The following is a 13135-nucleotide window of genomic DNA, read 5'->3' on the forward strand; positions in this document are numbered from 1 at the left end:
GGCTCAGACAGTGTAGTAGTGTGGGCTCAATAGCATGTCATTAGTGTGCAAGATCTTGAGAATCAGCTGTACATGTGATGGAAGAATTCACTGTGCATGCAGAGGTTTGCAATTCCATTAAATTGGGGATAGTTTAAGCAAAATATGCCATATGACCTAGAATTGCCTTATGTGTATCCCACAAAAAAGGTTCACTGTTATAAACTTTTAAAAAATAAATTTAAGGAAAATTCCCCAAATTCCTGGGCTTAACTTCCCATGGAAAATTTCCGGCCCTTTGCCACCCTAGTTATTGCTCTAATGTTATTCTTCTACTATGAGAGATACTATGACAGCAATTACCTGTAATAGGTACACACGTATCTGGCACAAGTGACGATTAAACTGATTTGGATTTCAAAGACTGCTATTATTGTAATGTTTAATATTACAACATTGATGTGTGATACCTTTTTTATCAACACATACATTTTTTGCAAATGTATGCCTTTATTACTATGATTTATATTGCCTGAATACTCAACGATGATTAACACCACAGCTGTGTGTGCTGCTGTCAGGGTTGTGGTCAAATGCATGTCATTTCAAGTCAATTTGGCAATTGAACAAAAATCCAATTCAATTTGAAAATGTTCCTCATTGTAAAAGCATGTAACAGAATTAGGGTATTCCAGAACTGTAATTTACATGTAAATAAACATAACCCTGTTTTATGTTTTTAATACTTCAGATAGAATGCTCTGTGTGTCAGAGATGGTACCATTCAGCTTGTCTGGGGATGACAAAGGACTTCAACAAAGCGAAAATAGAAAATGATTGGAAGGAGCTTCTTCGCTGTTAAATTAGAGACGTGTAAATAAATGACTGCTGTGCCTTGTAACTACTTTAACATGTGGAGGAACTGTTGCACTAATATATGCAAACATTGATTTGGCATACAATTTAAGATAAGACATTGTTTACATAAAGTTGTACTAATTTCATATAGAACAAATTGCACTTGAAATTAACATTTATTTTAAATGATTGCAAATCAATGCATATTTTCACTTTTTTCTGGGACAATCACTGAATTAGATTTCTTCATCTGTAAATGCAATATGAGATTGTATGTATTTCTATCAAATCAAAACTGGAATTTATACTCAAAACAAAGTTTGTTTAAGTATGCTAGACATTTATAGAATAAATCATACCTAGTTTGATGATTCTGTCATAATCAGTGAAAATGTTGATTTCCACTTGGCATTTTATAGATTTTATGTATTTCTACTAAAGTCAAAACTGGAATTTTTCCTCAAAACAGAGGTTGTAAAAGTATGCTAGACATTTAGACTAAATCATATCAAGCTTGATGATTCTGTGACAAACAGTGGATTAGTTATTGATTTTTACATTCTTAAATTGCTTTTGGAGAATGTCTGTTGAAGGTCAGAACATATATATATTTTTTAAACTTTACCTCGGTCTCACAAGGTCATCTTCTGCCGGCGACTATTAGTGACCAATAGTGGGTCAGCTCCTCACAGTCCATGCTCGCTCCATTGATTATCCTCTTCAAAATGGTCTCCCGCAATAAATGGCTCCATTTTGGGGACGAGAGGTTCTGGAAGGGTCTACCCTCCATCCAGTCCGATAACAAACCACATCGACCGCTACTGTAGTCTCAGCAGTATAACCAATGTAGCATTATGACTGTCATTCATACCAGAGAATCATAGCAAATAGAAAATGGGACTGCAAATTAGTGCTGGATGTGGTAATTTGTGTTAAAGTGGCAATATGTAACTTTTTGGGAGGCCTGACCAAATTCAAAGAAATGTGAGTTATAGATCCTTTAGTCTACTTGAAAGCAAGTCTTGTTTTTTCACTAACTGAAATTGGGCGAACTATTAGTTTTATAGCAACCAGGAAATGGAGGCACAATTTCCGCATAGTGCAACTTTAAGTTATGAACCACTTCATCTTACAAAACCGTTTAGTCAATTTGGTCTTTCAACCAATGATCTGTAACGTCCAACACGAAAAAAATAAAATTTCTAAATAATATTAGAAAAATACCCTCATTTCATCTATTTAACTAGGCAAGTCAGTTAAGAACAAATTCTTATTTAAAATGACGGCCTACATGGTATTTCTAAAATTGTATTTCCACGTCTAGTCATCCATTCCAAATCAAGGCAGCTACACAGAACATTGTTTATTTATAATTTACAACATTGCAAATTCAACTTAAAAAAAACATTGTTTTCCAGCGAGCCTAAAACAATGAGATGTGGGGGTGGATGTCCTCAGTATTTGCAATGTACTCAAAGTGGAGTCTATCATACGAAGAAAGAGAAAGCAACAGAAAGCATGAAACTTGCAGAAGCCCAAGTAATGGTCCAGAGTATTGCACCTAGTGTCCATATCTGTAAGAGAGGGAAAGGGAGTGTTAGTTATTAACTGTTTGACATACACAACTCATCTACAATGAGGCAGTGGAATAATGAATTAGCACCAGTAAAACAGACGCATGGCTGTTGTTTTTTTTCAGCCATCTACTTCCCCAAAAGGCAAGCATACTGCAGCTCTGATTTACTGCAGTTTAGCTAGGACCATGGAGTAGTGTTTTGAATAAAATGATGACACTCACTTCTGAAACTCCCACTCCCTGTTGTCTAGGGGGCACACCTGCCTGGTCTTCAACCAACGGGAGATACAGTGGAAATGGAATGCATGCTGGGAGAGAAGATATTGACATAACAGCAAACCAAGACAATAGCCGTGTTTGAATATACATACTACATACTTAGAGTATATACACTATTAGCTCATTTTAGTACACTGTAAACAAACGGTATTCTTTCAGTTGATCATACTAGCCCTTCGCCTGTCTACCTGGAAGTTAATGCTGTTGCTATGCAACCTCTCGCTAGCTTGTTAGCATAACAATTGACTAGCTTGACATTTTACAATTTTGTGTGTGTTTGTAAATTCAATCTGGAGTGCCAGAGTGCACTCTGGGTGTTCGGAAATCCAGAGCGTTGTCAGATTGTCCATTCATAAATTCTGAGCGTTTCGCCCCCGGAGTGCGTCACTGGACACTCTTGCTGAGGACTAGGGTTGATCCGAGCATTCTGACCTCACAACGGCAGTCAAGCACCCAAGCTGACTGGCAAATGTTGGCTAGCTTGCAAGCCATATCCAGACACAAATGAGAGAACACCTCACTGACCATTTTACTCGCCATAGCAGAGCTGGTTAGGCTGTTTTCATTTTATCCAGAGCGTTGGTGACTAAACGTGCTGCTGGCAACAATTTATTTACTCTTTTTTTCCTGAAGTTAACTGACACCGGCCATATATTCACCGGGTGTTGAGCATTCGTAAATTCATCAGTTATTCTGCACTCTGGCACACTCAGAGTGCTCTGAAATCGGAGTACATAGCCATAATTAACTATGTCCATTGAGAAAGCACACAACTATAATACTTAGCTAAGAATTACGTGAATAATCTAGTCAATAAACATTGTGTAGCTCGTTAGATTATAGTTAATATACTGCCTGGCAAGATCGATGTATTAGTAGCCAACTAACTTTCGGTAACTAGCTAACATACTAGTACATACTGCTGTAATGCTATGCTGTTCCTAAGGAAAGTTAAGCTAACAAATTGTCTGCCAACATAACATGAAAAGTCATGACTTTATTACATTGCTCAACATTTGTCATAATTAGTTAAAACAAGGAATTTGTATATACACTCTCGGACATCGGCTGAATATTTTCCCAACATTTTCTTCAAATCTGAAAACGCTATCAAGCCACGCCCATTTTCTGAAGAATTGCCTTATGGGCCAAAAAAGCAAAGAAAGAGTGTTTACTGCTTGTATACTTTGTATTTTGGCACATTTAGTACAACATCCAGGAACTATATCCATACTATGACCAATAAGCATACTACATATTCAATGTATATCACAAATAGTATGGTTAGTATGGTTAGTGGGTTAGAATGAGTATTCGAACACAGCTCAAAACTTACATTCAAATTCAATACTTTTAGGGTAGTTCAATATAATGCAGATTAGTTTAGATCATGCTGCTGTTATTTCAATACTCTCACACTGAACTTTACAATCTAACTGATCAGGATGCATGCAAAATATACAAAGGCAAAGAAGTCTGACTCACATTGCAGACTCCCCAGGCTACGGTGCACTCCTCTGATGTGGCAGAGGCCTGGTTAGCCTGGCACTCTATGCCTATGGAGAACAAGAGAAATGTGTAACACACACCTTTATTAGCCCAGTAGTCAAATAATGTTAATGCATACTCACAGAGATCCATAATGTGATTCCTACAGATGGCACAATTGTCCACCACAATGTCCCAGGCCCAAAGTGCCACTGCATTCCACTGTAAAGAAGAAGTGTCACATTAAATTATGAACATATCACTGGCAGTTAGTGTTTGCTTGATATTGCTGTTGCTTCAAATAGGTATTAACAAATTAGCATATTGTTATTCACAATTTATCATGTTAATCTGGTGTCAGGAGACATTTAGTCATTCAAATCACTATTGCATTTGGCATTTCATTAGACAAGTTAGGCCTATTTCACTATCCACATTGATCACAAACAAGGCCAGGGTGAAAATGTTAGTGTTTGATACATAATTTTTCACTCATTCAGCGTCAATAAATAGACAACATCACGTGCAACTGGGCCTGTCATTTTAGCAAGATAACTAGGAAGCTGACGTTAGCCAGTTGAGCAAATTAGCTAGTCATTGATTTCGTATGTCAATGCATCTCAAGCCGAACCAAGTAGTGGTTGGCTAGCTTCTATCACCACAAACAGTGAGATTAGTTAACTAATTAGGTAGCGATCAGCCCTAAATGTGAAACGCAAACTCACTCCCCCAAATTAGATACAGCCAAACAGGGACTCCGTCTAGTTTCAGCTCGCGAGCTAGCAAGTTATGCTAACTAATCGCGCGTAGATTGTACCCAAACCCGTATTACGCCTATAATAATATCGAACTTTACAGTATGTCTAAAATATAGCTATGATTTATTTAACAAAAAATAAATACCTTCTTCACTTCAAAACGTTTCTTGCTTGCTCCACTATTCGTGGCGCTTGGGGTATCAACATCCATCGCTGCCGCCATGTTGACTATCGAACTTTCGTGTGAACAGAGATATTAGAGGAGGAGATAGACATCCCATTAGAATATGAATAGCAAGACGTAACGCCCCATACAGCAGAATGTCGACCAATCGTGCTGACGTTGTCATGCTGCGTCACACAGTTGCTAAATGTATCGTCACGCGATCCTTTCTCAAACCGGGATACAATGTCATGTTCAAAACTACCTCGGAACTCAGAAAAAACGAGCTCGACTTGACAAATCGATTTGAACGGACATCCAACTTGGGAACCTTTCTAGAGCTACGACTTTCCGACCTGAAGATCCCTGGCGTCATGATTTGGCTTCGTATTTTTCCAAGTTCCAGTTGTTCTGAACACGACATGGGGACACGGAAAAATACGAGGTCAAATCATGACGTCAGTGATCTTCAGGTCGGAAAGTTGGAGCTCGAGTGGTCCGAGTGGAATTCTGAGTTGGATTACCATTGAAATCGATTTTTTCCCAGTCGGAGTTCATTTTAACCGAGTTCCCAATTGTTTAAATGATCTGAATTCGGAGATTACCGAGTTCCAATTGTTTTGAACGCTGCAAGAGGCCCGAGTTCCCAAGTTGGAATCCCTCGTTCAAAACAACTTTGAACCGGAAACATCCGACTTGTGACTTCAGTGCGTTCAAGACAACTGGGAAATCGGAAAAAACGAACTCTGACTATGGAAAATCGTTCTGAACGGACATCCAACTCGCGATTCCAAGTCCCTTTGCAAGATGGCGCAGACAGAGATGGTCGCCTCGCTTCAGGTCCTTAGAAAACTATGCAGTTATTTGTTGTTTTTTATGTACTATTTCTTACATTGTTAGCCCAGAAAATCTCAGGTGTTATTAAATACAGCTGGGAAGAACTATTGGATATAAAAGCGATGTCAACTTACCATCCTTACGACCAGGAATACGTCTTTCCCGAAGCGGATCCTTGGTTCGGACCTCCACCCTGGACATGCAATTTTATCCCAGAGGCCGACCCAAAACAACATAGTCGCTGCAGGAGAGGCAGACGGAGTGGCCTACTGGTCAGACTCAGAAGGTCTACTGGTCAGACTCGCCAATGTCCAATCTCTAGATAGCAAGGTGGATGAAATTAGGGCATGAGTTGCCTTCCAGAGAGACATCAGAGATTGTAACATTCTCTGTTTCACGGAAACATGACTCACTTGGGATACCAAATCAAATCAAAGTTTATTTGTCACGTGTGCCGAATACAACAAATGCTTACTTACAGGCTCTAACCAATAATGCGGAGAAAAAAAAAGTAAGTGTGTGTGTAGGTAAGTAAAGAAATAAAACAATAGTAAAAAGACATTACTTTTTGAAAATAAGAGTAGCAAGGCTATATACAGACACCGGTTAGTCAGGCTTATTGAGGTAGTATGTACATGTGGGTATGGTTAAAGTGACTATGCATATGATGAACAGAGAGTAGCAGTAGCGTAAAAAGAAGGGTTGGCGGGTGGTGGGACACAATGCAGATAGCCCGGTTAGCCAATGTGCGGGAGCACTGGTTGGTCGGGCCAATTGAGGTAGTATGTACATGAATGTATAGTTAATGTGACTATGCATATAAGATAAACAGAGAGTAGCAGCAGCGTAAAAGAGGGGTTGGGGGGGACACAATACAAAATAGCCCGGGTAACCATTTGGTTACCTGTTCAGGAGTCTTATGGCTTGGGGGTAAAAACTCTTGAGAAGCCTTTTTGTCCTAGACTTGGCACTCCGGTACCGCTTACCATGCTGTAGTAGAGAGAACAGTCTATGACTGGGGTCTTTGACAATTGTCAGGGCCTTCCTCTGACACCGCCTGGTGTAGAGGTCCTGGATGGCAGGCAGCTTTGTCCCAGTGATGTACTGGGCCGTACGCACTACCCTCTTAAGTGCCTTGCAGTTGCAGTACCAGGCAGTGATGCAACCGGTCAGGATGCTCTTGATGTTGCAGCTGTAGAACCTTTTGGGGATCTCAGGACCCATGCCAAATATTTTTAGTTTCCGGGGGGGGAAAAGGCTTTGTCGTGCCCTCTTCACAACTGTCTTGGTGTCTTTGGACCATTCTAGTTTGTTGTTGATGTGGACACCAATGAATTTGAAGCTCTCAACCTGTTGTCAGAGTCGGTACAGCCACCCGATTTCTTCACGCATCGCGCTGACAGAAACAAACATCTCTCTGGTAAGAAGAAGGGCAGGGTCTATGCCTTTTGATTAACGACTCATGGTGTAATCACAGCAACATACAGGAACTCAATTCCTTTTGTTCACCTGACCTAGAATTCCTTACAATCAAACTCCGACCGCATTATCTTCCAAGAAAATTATCTTTGATTATAGTCACAGCCGTGTATATCTACCCCTAGCAAATACCTCGTCGGCCCTGAAAGAACTTCACTGGACTCTTTTAAACTGGAAACCATACATCCTGAGGCTGCATTTATTGTAGCTGGGGATTTTAACAAAGCAAACCTAAGATTAAAACTCCCTAAATTCTATCAGCATAATGAATGCGCGACACGAGCTGGCAGAATTCTGGATCTGCTCGAACTTCCGCGATGCATATAAAGCCCTCACGCGCCCTGCCTTCGGCAAATCTGACCATGAATCCATTTGGTTGCTCCCAGCCTATAGACAGAAACTAAAACAAGAAACGCCTGTGCTCAGGTTAATACAACGCTGGTCTGACCAATCGGATTCCACGCTTCAAGATTGCTTCGATCATGTGGACTGGGATATGTTCCGGATAGCCTTAGACAACAACATTGATGTATACGCTGACTCAGTGAGCAAGTTCATTAGCAAGTGCATCGTAGATGTTGTACCCGCTCTGACTATTAAAACCTTCCCTATCCAGAAACCGTGGATTAATGGCAGCATTCGCGCAAAACTGAAAGCTCAAACCACAGCTTTCAATCATGGCAAGGCAACCAGAAACATGGCCGAATACAAACAGTGCAGCTATTCCCTCCGCGAGGCAATCAAACAAGCAAAGCGTCGGTATAGACAAAGTAGAGTCGTAATTCAACGGCTCAAACACGAGACATATGTGGCAGGGTGTACAGTCAATCATAGATTACAAAAAGAAAACCAGCCCCGTTGTGGAAATCGACGTCTTACTCCCAGACAAATTAAACAACTTCTTTGCTCGCTTTGAGAACAATACAGTGCCACTAACATGGCCCACTGCCAAAGCCTATGGGCTCTCTTTCTCCGTGGCCAACGTAAAACATTTAAATCTGTTAACCCTCGCAGGGATGCCGTCCCAGACGGCATCCCTAGCCGTGTCCTCAAAGCATGTGCAGACCAGCTGGCTGGTGTGTTTACGGTCATATTCAACCAATCTCTATCCCAGTCTGTTGTCCCCACAAGCTTCAAGATGGCCACCATTGTTCCAGTTCCCAAGAAAGCTAAGGTAACTGAACTAAATTACTATTGCCCCATTGCACTCACTTCTGTCATCATGAAGTGCTTTGAGAGACTAGTCAAGGATCATATCACCTCCACACTACATGATACCCTAGACCCATTCCAATTTGCTTACCGCCCCAATAGGTCCACTGATGATGTAAAAGCTCATCAATAAGCTAAGGACCCTGGGTCTCGACCCCACCCTGTGCAACTGGGTCCTGGACTTCCTAACGGGCCGCCCCCAGGTGGTGAGGGTAGGTAACAACATCTACACCCCGCTGATCCTCAACACTGGGGCCCCACAAGCGTGCATTCTCAGCCCTCTCCTGTACTCCCTGTTAACCCATGACTGTGTGGCCATGCACGCTTCCAACTCAATCATCAAGTTTGCAGACGACACTACAGTGATTACCAACAACGACGAGACGGCTTACAGGGAGGAGTTGAGGGCCCTCGGAGTGTGGTGTCAGGAAAATAACCTCTCACTCAACGTCAACAAGACAAAGGAGATAATTGTGGACTACAGGAAACAGCAGAGGGAGCACCCCCCATCCACATCGATGGGAGATTAGTGGAGAAGGTGGAAAGTTTTAAGTTCCTCGGCGTACACATCACGGACAAACTGAAATGGTCCACCCACACAGACAGCGTGGTGAAGGCGCAACAGCGCCTCTTCAACCTCAGGAGGCTGAAGAAATTTGGCTTGTCATCTAAAACACTCACAAACTTTTAGAGATGCACAATCGAGAGCATCCTGTCGGGCTGGAGCACCGCCTGGTACGTCAATTGCACCGCCCTCAACCGCAAGGCTCTCCAGAGAGTTGTGCGGTCTGCACATTGCATCACCGGGGGCAAACAACCTGCCCTCCAGGACACCTACAGCACCCGATGTCACATAAAGGCCAAAAAGATCATCAAGTACAACAACCACCCGAGCCACTGCCTGTTCACCCAGCTATCATCCAGAAGGCAAGGTCAGTACTGGTGCATCAAAGCTGGGACCGAGAGACTAAAAAACAGCTTCTATCTCAAGGCCATCAGACTGTTAAACAGACATACAGACTCAAATCTCTGACCACTTAAATAAACTAGGTATCACTAGTCCCTTTAAATAACGCCACTTTAATAATGTTTACATATCCTACATTACTAATCTCATATGTATATCCTATATTCTATACCATCTACTGCATCTTGCCTATGCAGCACGGCCATCGGTACGACCTGGAAATCACTGGCGTCATGATTTGACCAAGGTTTTTCCCAGAGTTTCCTGTTGTCACCAAGAGTTGAGAAACCTGCTTATTTTCCTCGGAAGTACATAATGTAACAATTCCAAAGCTATATGATATTACAGAGAACAAGTGAATTATCTCACATCTCTGAAAATATTTGTAATGTTGTACTTGTTGTTGACGAAATTCATGCTAATGTTGTTTTTTTTTAGCTATCGCCCAATTAGGGTCTATTCCCTTCTTAAAGGAGAGCTCTCCTTGTCCAAGAATCACCCAGAATGCACCATGCAACCCAGTGACGACATAATACAGCCACAATGTTAGAATTGACTTTTTCGTAAAAAGTCATGAAAACAAAAAATTGTTTTTTGGTCTCAATTCAAGATTAGGCATAATGTTAGCAGTGTGGATGATGGTCACATTTTGGGTGATGACCAAATTAAGAGTAAAAAGCAGATCTGTAATTCTCATGTGAAAGCAAGTCTAAGAAGCGGCAGATCATCCGATAGAACAACGAGTCAGATATTTCACCAGATGTACAAATGTGAAGTAACCGGTTGGCATTTACACTCACTAGCAAATATGATGATGAGAGGAAGTCTAGTGGCCGGCAGTGGGAGAAGATGAAGCAAGATGGATTTTGGCCAATATTCTTATAATTTTCTAATAGATTAACATTTGACAGTTTTGTTTCCAAAACTAGAATATGTTACGAACAGAGCGGACTAGGTTTTGTAGACTTTACCCTTTGCCAAAGTTTAAACAAATTTGTGTTCTTCAGAAGGAGCGCAGGGGCGAATTGAGTTATTGCACACACGCACTTCACAGAGTAGGCGTTCCCTAACAGAAATAACCAAATACATGCTGAAATATGCTAATAAGATCTCACTAGCTCGTTCTTGGCTTTACCCATCATGTTGCTTCTTCTGCCCTCTGTGATTAATTTTCTCCCATTGGAAACGTCAAGCTGTCGTCTATCTTGAGTAGATATGTTCTATGTGTGTTATTTCTATGCTTCCCGTTCTTAAGTTTTGTTTTTGCGTCTTTTACTTTTGTACACCAGCTTCAAACAGCTGAAAATAACAATATTTGAATTTTAGGAACCAAGAAATTGCGGGGCGATTTATTTTCTTATTGCACATTTAAGAAGATACATTTTAGAAATAGGTGGGGTTTAAAATCCAATCAAATGTTATTTGTCACGTGCGCTGAATACAACAGTGAAATGCTTACTTACAAGCATTTTTTTTAAAAATGCAAAAAAAAAAGTGTTAAGTAAAAAACAGAAGGTAAAAAATACAAAATAAAAGCAACAAATAATTAAACAGCAGCAGTAAGATAACAATAGCGAGGCTATATACAGGGGGCACCGGTTTTTGAGGTAATTGAGTAATTGAGGTAATATGTACATGTAGGTAGAGTTAAAGTGACTATGCATAGATAATAAACAGAGTAGCAGCAGCGTAAAAGAGGGGTCTGGGTAGCCCTTTGATTAGCTGTTCAGGTAGTATTATGGCTTGGGGGTTGAAGCTGTTAAGAAGTATTTTGGACATAGACTTGCCATGCGTTAGCAGAGAATAGTCCATGACTAGGGTGGCTGGAGTCTTTGACAATTTTTAGGGCTTCCTCTGACACTGCCTGGTATAGAAATCCTGGATGGCACGAAGCTTGGCCACGGTGATGTATTGGGCCCGTACGCACTACCCTCTGTAGTGCCTTGCGGTCGGAGACCGAGCAGTTGCCATACCAGGCAGTGATGCAACCAGTGATGCTCTCGATGGTGCGGCTGTAGAACATTTTGAGATCTGAGGACCCATACCAAATATTTTCAGGCTCCTGAGGGGGAATAGACTTTGTCGTGCCCTCGTCACGACTGTCTTAGTGTGTTTGTACAATGATAGTTTGTTGGTGACGTAGACACCAAGGAACTTGTAGCTCTCAACCTGCTACACTGCAGCCTTGTCGATTGAGAACTGGGGCATGCTCGGTCCTCCTTTTCCTGTAGTCCACCATCATCAAATCAAATTTATTTATATAGCCCTTCGTACATCAGCTGATATCTCAAAGTGCTGTACAAAAACCCAGCCTAAAACCCCAAACAGCAAGCAATGCAGGTGTTGAAACACGTTGGCTAGGAAAAACTCCCTAGAAAGGCCAACACCTAGGAAGAAACCTAGAGAGGAACCAGGCTATGAGAAGTGACCAGTCCTCTTCTGGCTGTGCCGGGTGGAGATTATAACAGAACATGGCCACGATGTTCAAATGTTCATAAATGACCAGCATGGTCAAATAATAGGTCTGGGACAGGTAGCATGTCTGGTGAACAGGTCAGGATTCCATAGCTGCAGGCAGAACAGTTGAAACTGGAGCAGCAGCACGGCCAGGTGGACTGGGGACAGCAAGGAGTCATCATGCCAGGTAGTCCTGAGGCATGGTCCTAGGGCTCATGTCCTCCGAGAGAGAGAAAGAAAGCAAGAGAGAATTAGAGAGAGCATACTTAAATTCACACAGGACACCGGATAAGACAGGAGAAGTACTCCAGATATAACAAACTGACCCTAGCCCCCCAACACATAAACTACTGCAGCATAAATACTGGAGGCTGAGACAGGAGGGGTCAGGAGAAACTGTGGCCCCATCCGATGATACCCCCAGACAGGGAAGGATATAAACAGGAAGGATATAACCCCAACCACTTTGCCAAAGCACAGCCCCCACACCACTAGAAGGATATCTTCAACCACCAACTTACCATCCTGAGACAAGGCCGAGTATAACCCACAAAGATCTCTGCCACGGCACAACCCAAGGGGGGGCGCCAACCCAGACAGGAAGATCACATCAGTGACTCAACCCACTCAAGTGACGCACCTCTCCTAGGGACGGCATGAAAGAGCACCAGTAAGCCGAGAGGTTGTTGTCCTGGCACCACATGGCCAGGTCTCTGCCCTCCTCCCTATAGGAGGACTTTGTGGCTGTGGTAACTACTGATGACACATGGGCAAAGTACACAAGGGGCATTAATAGTGGTGCTTTCAAGACAACTAGGAACTCAGAAAAAAACGAGGTAAAATCATGACAGTGATTTTCAGGTAAGAAAGTCAGTTATTTTTTATAAATTGTTATTTATTTAACCTTTATTTAACTAGGCAAGTCTAAGACAAATTCTTATTTACAATGACATTCTACTCCGGCCAAACCCGGACGATGCTGGGCCAATTGTGCGCCGCCCTATGGGATGTGATACAGCCTGGTTCTAGAAAGATACCGACTTGGAATTCCAAATTGGATGACTGTTCAAAACGATTTTCCC

The 13135-nt window shown here is 41.9% G+C and overlaps 1 protein-coding gene across 1 annotated transcript; it reads right to left on the reverse strand.

Annotated features, from left to right (window-relative positions):
• Positions 1-2185: 2185 nt before the first annotated feature.
• On the reverse strand, positions 2186-5218 carry LOC139422236 (E3 ubiquitin-protein ligase RBX1). Its single transcript, XM_071173409.1, has 5 exons — positions 5084-5218; positions 4324-4402; positions 4178-4248; positions 2636-2721; positions 2186-2411 (listed from the first exon to the last, which is right to left on the reverse strand). The coding sequence occupies exons 1-5, from the start codon at positions 5159-5161 to the stop codon at positions 2399-2401; spliced, it is 327 nt and encodes a 108-aa protein (XP_071029510.1). The 5' UTR covers positions 5162-5218; the 3' UTR covers positions 2186-2398.
• Between the last annotated feature and the right edge of the window lie 7917 nt (positions 5219-13135).

This window comes from Oncorhynchus clarkii, chromosome 12 (assembly GCF_045791955.1).
Source record: "Oncorhynchus clarkii lewisi isolate Uvic-CL-2024 chromosome 12, UVic_Ocla_1.0, whole genome shotgun sequence".
NCBI classification, from domain to species: domain Eukaryota; kingdom Metazoa; phylum Chordata; class Actinopteri; order Salmoniformes; family Salmonidae; genus Oncorhynchus; species Oncorhynchus clarkii.

What these genes read in the sequence shown, in the direction of transcription:
- LOC139422236 (XM_071173409.1), bottom strand. Translation starts at nt 5,161, where the DNA reads ATGGCGGCAGCGATGGATGTTGATACCCCAAGCGCCACGAATAGTGGA. An exon ending in GAATCACATTATGGATCTCT is followed by an intron (nt 4,249 to 4,323) that starts GTGAGTATGCAT and finishes TGTTCTCCATAG; the next exon opens with GCATAGAGTGCCAGGCTAAC. An exon ending in TAGCCTGGGGAGTCTGCAAT is followed by an intron (nt 2,722 to 4,177) that starts GTGAGTCAGACT and finishes CTTCTCTCCCAG; the next exon opens with CATGCATTCCATTTCCACTG.